This window comes from Petaurus breviceps, unplaced genomic scaffold (assembly GCF_028583685.1).
Source record: "Petaurus breviceps papuanus isolate PSGF00001 unplaced genomic scaffold, PetGlider_PUasm1.0 90919, whole genome shotgun sequence".
Taxonomy (NCBI): domain Eukaryota; kingdom Metazoa; phylum Chordata; class Mammalia; order Diprotodontia; family Petauridae; genus Petaurus; species Petaurus breviceps.
The window spans coordinates 12687418-12701018 of NW_027187378.1; the positions used below are offsets into that span (position 1 = coordinate 12687418).

The 13601-nt window shown below is 39.1% G+C and overlaps 1 protein-coding gene across 3 annotated transcripts in view; it reads left to right on the forward strand.

Annotated features, from left to right (window-relative positions):
- The window catches only part of SLC24A3 (solute carrier family 24 member 3), a 783926-nt gene that overhangs the window by 687887 nt on the left and 82438 nt on the right, over positions 1-13601 (forward strand). For all 3 annotated transcript variants that reach the window (XM_069075482.1, XM_069075480.1, XM_069075481.1), the window contains exon 9: positions 10538-10591. In XM_069075482.1, coding sequence (XP_068931583.1) covers positions 10538-10591 — 54 coding nt within the window. The remainder of the gene's footprint in view (positions 1-10537; positions 10592-13601) is intronic.

Here is a 13601-nt window from a genome sequence, read left to right on the forward strand (position 1 = left end):
GATCTTTATAAGTGGAAGAGTAAATCTTGAGCTGTTTAGTAATCTCTGTGGTTTATACTCTGATTTTATTAGGTTCTGTTTGTTTGTTTTTTATTGCCTGATTAAAAATCACTGAGTCTATAATGACCTCGTTTTTACTTCCCTGAGATAATATAGGACATCCTTTCAGCATTTTAATGGTGATGTCATTCACAATATTAAATCTTTTCCAAAAAAACAGATGATCAAATACCCTCTTTCTCAATCATACCAAGTGTCCTAAACGTCTTCTTGGAGTTTTAAGCTTTAAATACTCTATGTTTATTTTTGAGTGCATCTCTATTGGACTCAGAGAAGAGCAATCTTAATACAAATTGTGAATTGGTCTGGGGGAGGGGGAAAATATCACCCTACCTGATCCAAGAGAACCTGAATAATTAGGAGTCAAAGAGAGAAAAGACTATAAAACAGAAAACTTGAAGCTGCCTAAGAGAACTTTTCAGGTCATGAAGGAATGAATAAAAATTTAAAAGGCAAAAAGAAGGAGGTTTATATCATAAGATGAAAGAAAAAAATTGAAGTTCATGGAGGTCAACTTAGGCTGTGTGCTTGGGAAAAATACAATTTCAGTAAGTTCTGCTCATTGAATACAGGAATAGTGAGCAAACCCCTCAGAAATGTGAGGGGGTAGCTGCCGAAAGCACTTTATTTGGAGCAGAGCCGGGTAGGGGGGAGATTGGAAAAGCCAGAACAACTGAAAAACACCTGAACAACAAAAACAACTGACTGAAGATCAATATCAGGGGCCTCCTGCATGAGGGATCTGGGGGCAATTCATCACAGAAATGATCAATTTGTAGATGGTAGATGAGAGGCTGCATGATATAGAGAGATGGCCTCAGACTCAGAAAGGCTCCAAATGGGTTTGGGTCCCACCTCTCCCATGTAATTTTATATGACCCTGGGTAATTTCACTTTTCGGTGCTTCGGGTAACACGCTATAATTTGCAGAACACGTGCTGGTCTTTATGGGGAGAGAAAATTCCTCATCAGGGGTTTCCTATACTTCTGAAATCATTGGACTTATAAAAAATAGGCATATATTATGTACATATGTATATATGTACACATGTGTGTATATGTATATATATATATATATATATATATATCAAATGTTTAGTGGTCCATATTCAGTTTAAATGAAGCACTGCTGTGTTTTGGTCAAAAGAAGCTATTTCCAGGTGCCATAAAACAAGGCATTGCTCTAGGCTCTTCTAGAATCATTAGGAAATACTTTGCAATAGCTCAATGTATTGTCACAGGCATCTTGTATCAAAAATCGAGCTTAGTCTTGTCTTAATGTGGGAAAACAAGCAGGTGTTCCTCAGTACATTGTAACCATCTGGTGATGCAATGCAAATCCCCTACTCTATGTGACAGATAGCCCAAAGCATTGCCTTTGAACTCGTGCCAATATGTTTTGCATTACCAGTTTTTCTTAGTACTGCAGTAACCAGTTGTGCTGAAAGGAGTTACATGATCAGCACCAAGGGAAAGGACTCTGTTTCAGTGCCCCTCAGCTTGTGATCAGCTCCCCAACCAGGCCAACCAACAGCTTATTTACCTTCAGAGTATATGTTTTGAGGACACCTAGAATCACAGTATCTAAAAAGGGAAGGCACTTTACACATCATCTGGTCCAACTGCCTTGTTTTGTGATTGAGGAAACCCAGAGAAATTAAGTAATTTTCCCAAGGTCACCCAGCAAATAAGTATTGGAGCTGAGATTCAAACTAAGGTCTTCTAACTCCAGTTGTATCACACCTTAGACCTAATTACAAGTTTCTCTGTTTAAAGAAAGAGAAAAAAATCATGACCTCTGTTATTTTCTTAGGTAAAACAGCAGCTTTTTAAATTTCCAGTCTGTCCCAATAAAATTGCAGTGGCTGCTTCCTAGAATACTTGGGAATTCATACTGAGAATCACTGACATTTGACAAGTATCATCTCCTGCAGTAGAGTACTGAACCAAGAGTCAAGAGGACTTATCTTCATGCATTCAAATCCAGCTTCAGATATTTAGTAGGAGAGGGGTGGCCAGGTGGCACAGTGAATAGAGCACTGGTCCTGGAGTCAGGAGGACCTGAGTTCAAATCTGACCTCAGACACTTTACACTTACTAGTCATGTTACGTTGGGCAAGTCATTTAACCCCAATTACCCTGTCATCCCCCCTCCAAAAAGCAAAAAAAAAAAAGATATTTAGTAGGTGCATGATCTTGTGCAAATCACTTAACCTTTCTTGCCTCCATTTCTCATCTGCAAAATTAACTGGAGAAGGAAACAGCAAGGCCATCCAGTATCTTTGCTGAGAAATCCCAAATAAGGTCATGAAGTCAGACATGACTGAAAACAACTGAACAACAATCTCCTTGGAGCCTCAGAGAAATCATTAAACCAACTAGTGGAGATAATGTTGTCTCCCTTTTATAGATGAGGAAATTGAGTTTCAGTGAAGTGATTTGCCCCACAATTCGTAAGTGTCACAGGTAGAACTGGAACCTGGGTGTTTCTGTCTTCAAGTCCAATCCTCTGTCCACTAGGAGATAATTGCCTCTCCAATAGCCTGGTGCTAATCATCTCGGCCAGCCCTGTATAGATAAAGTTGTGAAAAAGACAAGGCATGTTTCCAATGTCTCTAGAAATCCTTCACAACTACTCTCATGCTGCCAGGGCTCCCCAACAAAGTGTCATATCTGAGAACTGAGGCATGGGGAGATAGACCGTGCCAAAAAAGACTGGTCCCCAAAATCAAATACCACCCAACAGTTCGAGTGAAATTCATAGAACTAAACAAGGGGTCCTAGCTACAATATAGTTATCTAGGGCAGTGCTCTCAAACTCAAATAGAAAGGGATCCCTTTGGGCCACCTGTTGATTTAGAAAACCACAAATTAACATTTTATGTTATATTTTTATTTATTTTACTAAATGTTTCCCACTTACATTTTAATTTAATTTGGGTTTGTTTTGCAGCCTGGGTATGGTGGGTTTGACAACTCTGATCTAGGCAACAGGAACATGGATAGAGAACAAGTTCTAAAACTAGTTGATCAATCCAAAGGAAAGGACTCTAACCACCATTAGTCATGGTCTAGACTGGGGATTCTTAATTTTTTTTTTCCCCTCGTGACTCCTTTTTTGCGTTTCAGCAGCATTCGTTGGTGTTGCATAGCGTGAAGGTATGCACCATGCAATGTGTGCATGCTTTGTATTCAGAAACAAGACTGCAGTTAAGTTGTGCAATGCAACACAAGCATTTGCTGCCAGAAACACCTTGAATTCACTTCACATTTGATTTTTAATTAATTTTTGATCATTGTATGTTCAGAAACCCCTTACTGTTGCCAAATTTTTCACAGCCCTATAAGGGCTTGCGCCCCACAGCTTAATGAAGCACCAGACTGGACAGAGTCCCAGATATAAGATGTCTCATCCAAAAAGGGAGAAGAGAAGATCTGTGCAGGTTCCAATGGGATTTGAGAGATGTCCAAGCAGGTACACAATGTCAGAAAAATCCAGCATTAAGAAGGAAGGTCTTATCAATGAAAATGTGAGCTTCAGAGGCAGGAAACCAGGAAACTGGGTATAGAAAGGAACATGACTTCGTGGAAAGAGCATTGGCTCTGGGGTCTCAGAGTCACAGAACTTGAGAGGTAGAAGGAATCTCAGTGGCCCTTTAGTCAAACCCACACATGAAGGAATCACCCCAGAACACATTAAAGGCATCTAGTCTCCCCTTGAAGACTTCCAAGAAAGAGAAACCTACCACCTCTTTAAGGCTAACCATTCCACTTTTGACTGTCTCTCATTGTTAGGCCACTTCTACCCATTGTTCCTATTTCTGCTAGTGTCTAATCTGGGGTCCAGTAGAATAAATCTTCCACAGGACTTCAAAACAACTATCACATTCCCCTTGAATGTTCTTTTCTCCAGGCCAAACATGCCCAGTTCCTTCAATTCAGTTTTCATATTCCATAAACTCAAAGTCTTTCACCATCTTAATTCCTTTTCTCTGATTACTTTGTAGTTTATAAATATGCTTCTTAAACCATGAACATTGAACTGAACACAATACTCCAGATGCAGATGAGTGGGTCTATCACCTAGTCTCTTTTTAGAAAAACTGCTATCCATGCAAGATTCCACCATTTTATATTTGTGGAATTGATTTTTGTACCCAAGTCCAAGACATCTTGCATTTATCCCTATTGGGTGTCATCTTATTAGAATCAGCACAATATTCTAACCCAATGGAGTTAGTTTCAAATAGAAACAGCCCTGAAAGCTGCATATTGACTTAGAAAACCACAAATTAGCATTATCCATGTTGCATTTTTATTTGATTTGTTAAGTATTTAATAATTGCATTTTAATCTGGTTCAGCCACCCCTGAGCTGAGTTTGACACTTCTGTCAGTCAAGATGCTTTTGGATCCTAACACTTTCATTAAGTATGTTAGCTAGCTTTCCCAGCTTTGTTTCATCTGAAAATTTGATAAGCGCATCATCTGTCCCTTTATCCAAGTAATTGACTAAAATATTAAACAGCACAGGGCCAAGTACAGACCATAGGATATTCCACTGTAGACCTTCTGCTATATTGATACTGAACTTTAACCATGAATCTACTGAGTCTAATTGTATTATTGTCTAATCTATATCACACCATCTTCTCCACAAGAATAGGAAGAGACATTTTATCAAAAATCCTGTCTAAAACAGAAATGAGGCTAGTCTGGTATGACCTGCTCATGATGAAATCATGTTGGTTCTTCACCATGCAAGGAATACTTTTTTTTTTATTTTTTATTTTAAGCAATCGGGGTTAAGTAACTTGCTCAAGGTTACACGGCCAGTTATTTCTGGGTGTGGTGCTGAGCGCCTGAGCCCGGGATTCGATCTCCAGGTCGTCCCAACACTGGAGCTGGTGCTCTTACTCGCTGAGCCACCTGGCCGCCCCTAATCATGTTGGTTCTTGATAATCACTGCTGCCCTTTCTAGATATTTGCCAATTAATCTCCTTAATAATCCTCTCAATAATTATCCCAGAGATTGAAATCAAATTTACTGACCTCCAATCTGCAAATGCTTTTCTTCTTCTATTTTTGGAAAACATGGAAATTTGCCCTTCTCTGATCTTGTACCACCCCCATTTTCCATGATCTTTCAAATATCACTAGCTTTGCAATAACATCTGTCAGTTCTTTAAGGATGCAAGAATATAATTCATCTGGACCAGGTAATTTATCTTGGGTAGCAACTCCCTGATGATAATTTTTGTTCTTTCCTTTCCAGAGCAAAGATTATTTTCCTTTCAGAGAAATAAAGGGGAGGGGGGGGAACACATAAGAATTGAACAAGTATACCTTTTCTCTGTCATCAGTTATCATCTTCCCATCCACTCCAAGCAAAAATAAAATCCATCCTCTGATCTGTCTTTTTCTCCCACTATAATTCTTATATTTAAAAAAACCCTTTTTGTGCCCTTATCTTCTCTCGTAAGTCTTAGCTTCTTGTTCTTATTGACCATTAAGGAAACTATTTTTATGGGACCATGCCTCACTCTTCTATTCATCTTCTGTTACCTAGCCTTGCTTCCGCCTTACATTTCTTTTTTTTTAAATCTGAGTTGATTTTAAATCCCATTTTCCCCCTCAAAGCAATTATTTCTCATTGAATCGTCAGAATTTCATTCTTGAGCATCTCTCATCCATCCTGGACTAAATTCCCCTGAAGTAAACCCCATGATATCCAACCTGTCTTTCCTCCAAACCCATTGAAATCTGCTTTCCTGAAATCTAGGATGTATTGTCATACCACACACATATTTCCTTTCATTTATCATAAACTGTAGGATGGTAGGGTCACTTTCCCCCAAGGTTCCCATCATTTCCACTATAGCAACCTCAGATAATATTCATAAAGCCCTTAGCATCATACCTGGCAAATATAGTAGGTGCTATACAATTACATGCTTATTCCCTTCCCCTCTCTCTTAGTGACAATCAGATCCAGACTAGAATTTCTTCTTGTTGTGTCTTCATTTTTTTGAAAGATAAAATTATCCAAAAAAGCAAGTCAAAAAGTTACTAACTCCTATCCTTCTGGCACAGAGAGTTCCAGTACATGTCATTGGCAAAGTTTCCATTTTTATTAGAGTCCCTCGGTTGAAGGAAATTTTATTAAATGATATTCTTTTGAAAAATATTTATTGAATATAAATAAATGGTCTATACATTGAGTGTTACGATATAATTTTATTAATGATTAAAACTCAACTGTAGAGTAGAATAAAACAGAAAATGCATCTCCCTTCCCCTTCCACACACACTATGATTAAGGTCCAACAGCTGTAAAACTTTGAAGTCCCTAACATTGGGCAGGCCAAGTTAAAACAATGGTTGTGGTTTCTTTTTTTAGTAGGATGGGCAAAAAAAAACTGTCTCACACTGAAGTATCACAAGTATCACAGTGACAATCTTAAATCCTTTGGCCCAGGTGATCCTCAGCATCAAAGGGAAGGAATACAAGGAAGGCCCATGTGTACCTTCTATATCGTACAACAATTATAGGCCAACAGCATTTGTGGCACCCAACGGACTCCTGTAATTCCCCTAATTTGTAGTAGGAAATTTCTCACCTTTAGTGCTGTGCAAAATGTCAGCACCACCTGAGTGAAAGCAAAAGGCTTCCTTGTTGTCACAGCTTTCCTAGAAGGGAGTTGGGGTGAGGTGACCTCACATATAGAATGTCATCAGCTGTCACTATAATGAAACAGAAAGCCTTTTCTGCAGCATGTGTGGAGTAGGACTTAGAAATGCCACTGTCCTGCTAATTAGAATATCATTTTAAAGCCAGAAAAGCTTATTCTGTGACTGTAAAACTGCATTTTCTCAAGAAGAACATTTACAGGCCCACTGAGAATAAATGAGTGCCCCACATATGTGTGCGAAGAGCTGGGCTATTGACATGTCTCTCATTAGTTATCCTGTTGCTATTCTCCTGTCTAAGCAGCATGGTATAGTGAGAAGAGTATTTATTGACTTTGGAATCAGAAGACCTAGGTTTAGGGCAACTAGGTGGATAGAGGACAGGGTCTGGAGTCCGGAAAACCTGCCTCAAATCCTGCCTTAGACACTTACTAGCAGTGTGATCCTGGGCAGATTATTTAATGTCTCTCTGCCTCAGTTTTCCTGTCCATAAAATGGAGGCAATGATTGCACCTACCTCACAGGATGAAATGAGAAAACATATGTGACGCACTCTGCACACCTTGTGTGCTACATGAATGCTAGCTGTTCTTATCATTATCCTCACTTGAATCTCAACTCTGACACCCACTCGTCGTAGAAACCAGGGCAACTCATTTACCTTCTAATAGCTTAATTACTTCACCTGAAAAAGAAATATCATTATATTCATACCGGAGCAGCTAGGTGGCACAGTGGATATTGCTGGACCTGGAGTGAGGAAGACTCATCTTTCTGAGTTCAAATCTGGCCTCAGAGACTTACTAGCTGTGTGACCCTGTGAAAGTCATGTAACCCTGTTTGCCTCAGTTTCCTCATCTGTAAAATTATCTGGAAAAGGAAATGGCAAACCGCTCTAGTATCTTTGCTAAGAAAACCCCGTTACAAAGAGTCAGACAAAACTGAAAACTACTGACTAGATATTCTTACTTTCTACCTAACAGGACTGTTACAAGGGGAGTATTATGTAACCTTCAGCCCATTATAAAGGAGTTACTATTGATGATGGCATGTTGTACAGAAATATACAGGCGACTTAATTAAATTTTTATCCCCTCCTCAACTAAAATTTCACAAAAGACTTTTTTCTTTATAACTAACAGAAATAATTACACCCACAGCAAAGAGGGGTCACCTTCATTTGGTGGGTACCTCTTTGGCAAAGATGAGGCCTACTGGCACAAAAGCCCTCCCATATATCCTTTCCCTATACCATGAGTAAAGACATCTCTGCTGAGCTTTCTCTCTTTATGGCAAGTATGAACTTGGCTTATGATCTGCCGTTTCTCATTTGATACTCCAGTAAGGTTATATTTCAATTTCTACTGGTTTATCCTGAATAACTAAAATTACTCAGTCTTTAGACTGCACAGCTAAAGTTTCTTAGTCATTACAGATGTCTTAATTGACAGCTCAAGGATAGGATATGAAATATTACTGAAAATAGAAATGGGAGCCAGACAGTAGAGAGCTTTAAATACTAGGCTGATATCCTACAGGCAATAGAGAGCTTTTAAATCATGAGTTATAAATCCCCTTCCACTATGTTACCAGAATCTCAGCTCACTGAAACTGGAAAGAACCAAATGCATATTGGTAAAAGTATAGTTTGGGGAATATGAAAGTGGAGAAGTTAGGAAAAATCAGCAGCATGTTGAAGTGAACTCTCTTTTGTACATCTCTTTTTTTTTTTTTATTTTTGCTTTTGGAAGGGGGAAGGTAGGGCAATTGGGGTTAAGTGACTTGCTCGAGGTCACATGGTTAGTTTTTTGGTGTTAAGTGTCTGAGGCTGGATTTGAACTCAGGTCCTCCCAACTCCAGGACTGGTGATCTATTCACTATGCCACCCAGCCACCCCCTGTACATCTCTTAAACATGTTCATGTTTTATTTTGTATTATATTTGTAAGCAGGTTTTATCTTTCATACTAGATTATAAGATTATATGATCATAGATTTACAGATCAGAAAGAGACTGTAGAGTTTATCAAGTCCCACCACCCCATGATTTTACAAATGAGGAGACTGAGGACAGAGACATTAAATGAATCATCCAGTGTCACACAGCTAATTCCAAGACAGATTGAGGGTTTCATTCTTGGGCAGCTAAGTGAATGATGGTACCACTAAGAGAAATAATGAAGTTAGAAGAATCAAGGGAGTTAATAACTGGACTTGCTATCTTTCCTTAGGTTAAATTCAATTGAATTAATATCTGTTGATTAGATTCAATATATGTTTGTTGAATTCTAGGAAAAACAATATCCAATTTAAAACCCCAGACCTAAACAATTATTTTTCAGTTATGTCCAACTCTTTGTGACCCCATTTGGAGTTTCCTTGACAAAGATACTGGAGTGATTTGCCATTTCCTTCTCCAACTCATTTTACAGATGAGAAAACTAAGGCACACAGAGTTAAGTGACTTACCCAGGGTCACACAGCTATCAGGTGTCCAAAGCCAGATTTGAACTCAGGTCTTTCTGGCTCCAGGCCTGGCACTCTATCCACTGCACCTCCTAGCTGCCCTCAACCTGATGAGTAGTAGTGAACTCTATCTTGGACACGTTAGCTCACCTCCCATCAAATGCTCATTAATCGAAAACAATCACAGATAGCAAACAAATATATCTATCAATCAGGCAAGCTCTACAGAATAGTTTAGGTTACAGAATACACAAGGACAAAGGGAGCTCTGCAACCCAGAAATGAAATGAAATATCAGTTCAATTGAAGAAAGAAAGAGCTTACCTGAGAAATCCAACCTTAATAGGGCTCTGGGAATCAAGGGACATTTTAGCATGTTACTGCTACTCTGCGGATCTTCCTTTCGCCTTTCTAAGTCCATGCTCTCCCTCTCCTTGCCCCATTTCTCCCAGAAGTATCTCAGTCAATCAAGAGTCATATCTCTCTTCACATATGTAGTTCTACAAGACTGGGGGAAGGCCAAGGCTACCTGAGGGTGGGGGGCCAAATTAGGAAGAACGTTGATAAACCAGAGAGGACCTAGAGGAGGCAGCCAAGAGAATGGAAAGTTTGAGTTTCTGCCATATGAGGAATCAGCTAAAGGAATTAAGGAGTAAACCTCCAAAGAGGAGTCTTGGGAAGAAAGTTAAATAAGTCAGTGTCTTCAATTATTTATTTGAAGAACTGTCACCTGGGAAAGGGTTTAGACTAGTTCTGTTGTGTATACATATATGTGGGTATTATGTATATATCACAAATACATTGTCTCCCCCAAGAAAATATGAGCTCTTTGTGAACAGGAACTGTTCCATTTTCATCTTACCCCCAGAACTTCACCCACCATAGGTTTTCAATAAAGGTTTGTTAATGGATTGTCCCACTTAGCCCAAGAAGGTAGAATTAGAAACAACAGATGGTCTCAGAGGAGCAAAGACAGACGATTTCAGGTAAAAATTTTCCTCACCATTCAAGCTCTCCCAAAGTGCAATGGGCTGTCTCCAGAGGCTCCCCCTCATGAGAAATCAGTCACAGTATGGCTGATACTATAGCTATGATAGACACATTGCAGTAGGGATTCTCATCCAAGGAAAGGTTGGATTAGAGGGCAGCTGCTGTTTCTTCCAACTTGGAGATTCTTTGAAACATTTTCAAGGTTGTGTAAGATTACTTTGTCCATACTAATAATGGTTGGGGCTAATTCAATGTTAGATTTATTTTTTTACAGCAGAAGCATTTATGTTCCATTTCTGTATATATTGTGACTTGCTTTTACTATTTTTGCAGGTGGGAGTCCTTAGTGCTCGTACTAATGTACATTATCTACATCATTATTATGAAGTAAGTAGTACCTACTTTCTCCCTTGTGTCTTTCTCAAAGCTCTTTCTAGATTCCATGCATTGTGGCATTTGGGGGAAATTACTTGGTGGGGGGACATGGAGCAGTATTTCACTGTAGATGTTAACAAGACTTCTCCACAGCAATAATAACAAGGCTCCTTCAAACTCCAACTTCCAACTTTTCCAATCAAAAGAATGTAAAGTCTTCTTGATCCTGATAATCCTATTCCTCTTCCTTTTATCGATGAAAAGATAAAATCTTCCTTCCATAAGGATAATTATTGTCACATATGTTTAGAACAGGGGAGTCAGGGTTAGTTTCACTTTTTACAGTTTTTTGAAGATATAAAATATTTAACTTTAGTAATTGGTGAGAGAAGTTGACAAGGTAACTAGTGTTTTTTTCTAGATCATTGACGTTTAGAGGGTACTTAAAGCCTTAGCACTCTCCTTCAACAATACAGAAACAGATGAGCTGAGCTTAACAAATAGCAAGAATTCTGTTGTTACTGTAATCAAAACTGAATGCTGTGAAATTATGATGACCTAACTTGGCCCCAAAGAAAAAAATATGAGAAGTCTCTTCTCTCACCTTCTTTGCAGAGGTGGGGGACTATGGGTATGGAAGACTATAAATAATGCCAAATTTCTTTCAAGTTTTAGTTTGCTGATTTTTTTTAAATTTTTTTTCTTTATTAAATGGGATGGTTCTCTGGGAGGAGGAGAAAGAGAGTGGGGTATATTGGGAAATATAAGTATAAAACTAAAATAAATCAATAAATTTTTTGTAAGTGATATGAGAAATTTCTGGATTTCATAATTCCTCCCTTTAATGGCCATACCCAACATGAGCTCTTCCCTGACTCGACTCCCCAGAAGTAACTTTGCAGTATCTCAGAGTCTCTGTCTCCCCCAGCTAAATTTGTATCATATACCAATTTGAGGGTGAAATCTTTGCTATTTCTCCTAGTTAGACTTTGTAGTGCTGATTCCAAGCAACAAAATGTCTTGTGCCACCTCTGGTTGACAGAAGCTTTGGTTTGGCTTTCCACAAAATGCTGATCAATAAAAGAATTCCTCAACAAGTAATTACTGGGTGATGGTTGTACACCTACCGTGTTTCCCCGATAATAAGACCTATCCCGAAAATAAGCCCTCCCCTTACTGTGTAAGATTCCTCTAAAATAAGCCCTCCCCTGAAAATAAGCCCTATTGAGATTGCTACTGTAGTGAAGGTGATCCCCTGCGCTACACGCTACATTACGGTACCCCCTGTATGCACCGTTCCCCCCCCCCCCCGGTGAAACGCACGCTGTGCTCCGAGCTGCATCCAATCAGAGCTGCAGCAGTGAGCGCATCATCCTGTTCTTCCCCAGTGATTTGCTTATTGAATAAAGGTACATTTTTTTGTTCACATTTACCTGTTTATTAAAATTGCTGTCAATGTTCATTAAAATAAGCCCTCCCCTGAAAATAAGCCCTCTGGTGTTTTTCTGTCCAAAAAAAATAATAAGACAGTGTCATTATCGGGGAAACACGGTAGTACTGCTAAGGCACCATGTAAGCTATAGTGAGGCACCCTAAGAGTGTTTTTGTCTGAGATGCTTGCTAGCTTTGTGACCCTGAGCAACTCACTTAATGTCTAAGAACCTATTTTCCTCATCTGCGTAATGGGAATACAGTAGTGGGATTATAATGCCCTATAATGATAATAGCTCACATTTATGGTTTTCAGAGCTCTTTACATACATTATCTCCTTTTATTCTCACAGCAGTCCTATGTTGGGAAGCTGAGTGGAAATTTTGCCATCTAGCAGCTTTTCATTTCATTTACCAAAAAATACACATACTCATTTATTTTAGGTAGGTGCTATCATTGTCCACATTTTACAAATGAAACAACTGAGGGTAAGAGATATTAAGTAACTTGCCCATAGTTACAAAGTTCATAAATGTGTGATGCAGGATTTGAACTCAGGTCTTCCTGACTCCAAGTCTAGCACTATTCATTGTGCCATCTAGCTACCTATTCATTAATATCCTTATCATTATACAAAGTATTGGTGGTATCTTGGTTTAGTACTCTCAAATATTCAAATTAATCTGTTATATTGAGAGCTCCCTCCAGACAATGCAGATCATAACTCAGGTATTCCAGCCTATCCTTCGTGACTTTTGTTCACCCCAGGGACACACTTGATGTGAGGCCTTCCTCACTTTCTTCTGCCCAGCCATGCAATGAGGCTCCCCACCTGTCATCACATATCCTCATCATGTAACCAGCCTATATTTCTCCTCCTACCACAGGAATCCTATCATAGGAACTTTGGAAAATAGAAGTAAAAGAGGCCATCCAGGAAATGTATGATAAGAACAGAAGACATGATAGAGTCAATGCTCAATTTAAATAAAAGATAACATCTTTACCCCAATGAAACAGTGGGTCCCACTCAGCATGGTATTTATTGCATTCCTTAGGGTTAATAAGTTCGGGTATAAAAGGAATGAGAGTTAGGGAAATTGCTATACTGACCATCTCATTCCTTTTTGTTGTTCAGTCATGACCGATTCATCATGACCCCATGGATCACAGCATGCCAGGCCTTTCTGTCCTCTACTATCTCTCAGTCTGTCCAAATTCACATTCAGTGTTTTCATGACACTATCTATCCATCTCATTCTCTGCCATCACCTTCTCCTTTTGCCTTTCATCTTTCCCGACACCAGGGTTCTTTCCAATGAGTGCTGTCTTCTCAATATGTGGCCACTCTCATCCCTCCTTCCCACCATTATCATTCCCCATGATCAGTGACTAGAAGGTGACTATACAAATGAACATAATACAGTGAGCAACTAATCTCCACCATTACTAAACATATACAATATGAAAACCATTGGTGTGTCTATGCTGACTTCTCTACTGTTACTTCCGTTCCAGCTGTTCTAACTGGCAAGATCCAAATAAAATGGGGATTAAAGCTTCAATCTGTATTACACACACACATACACA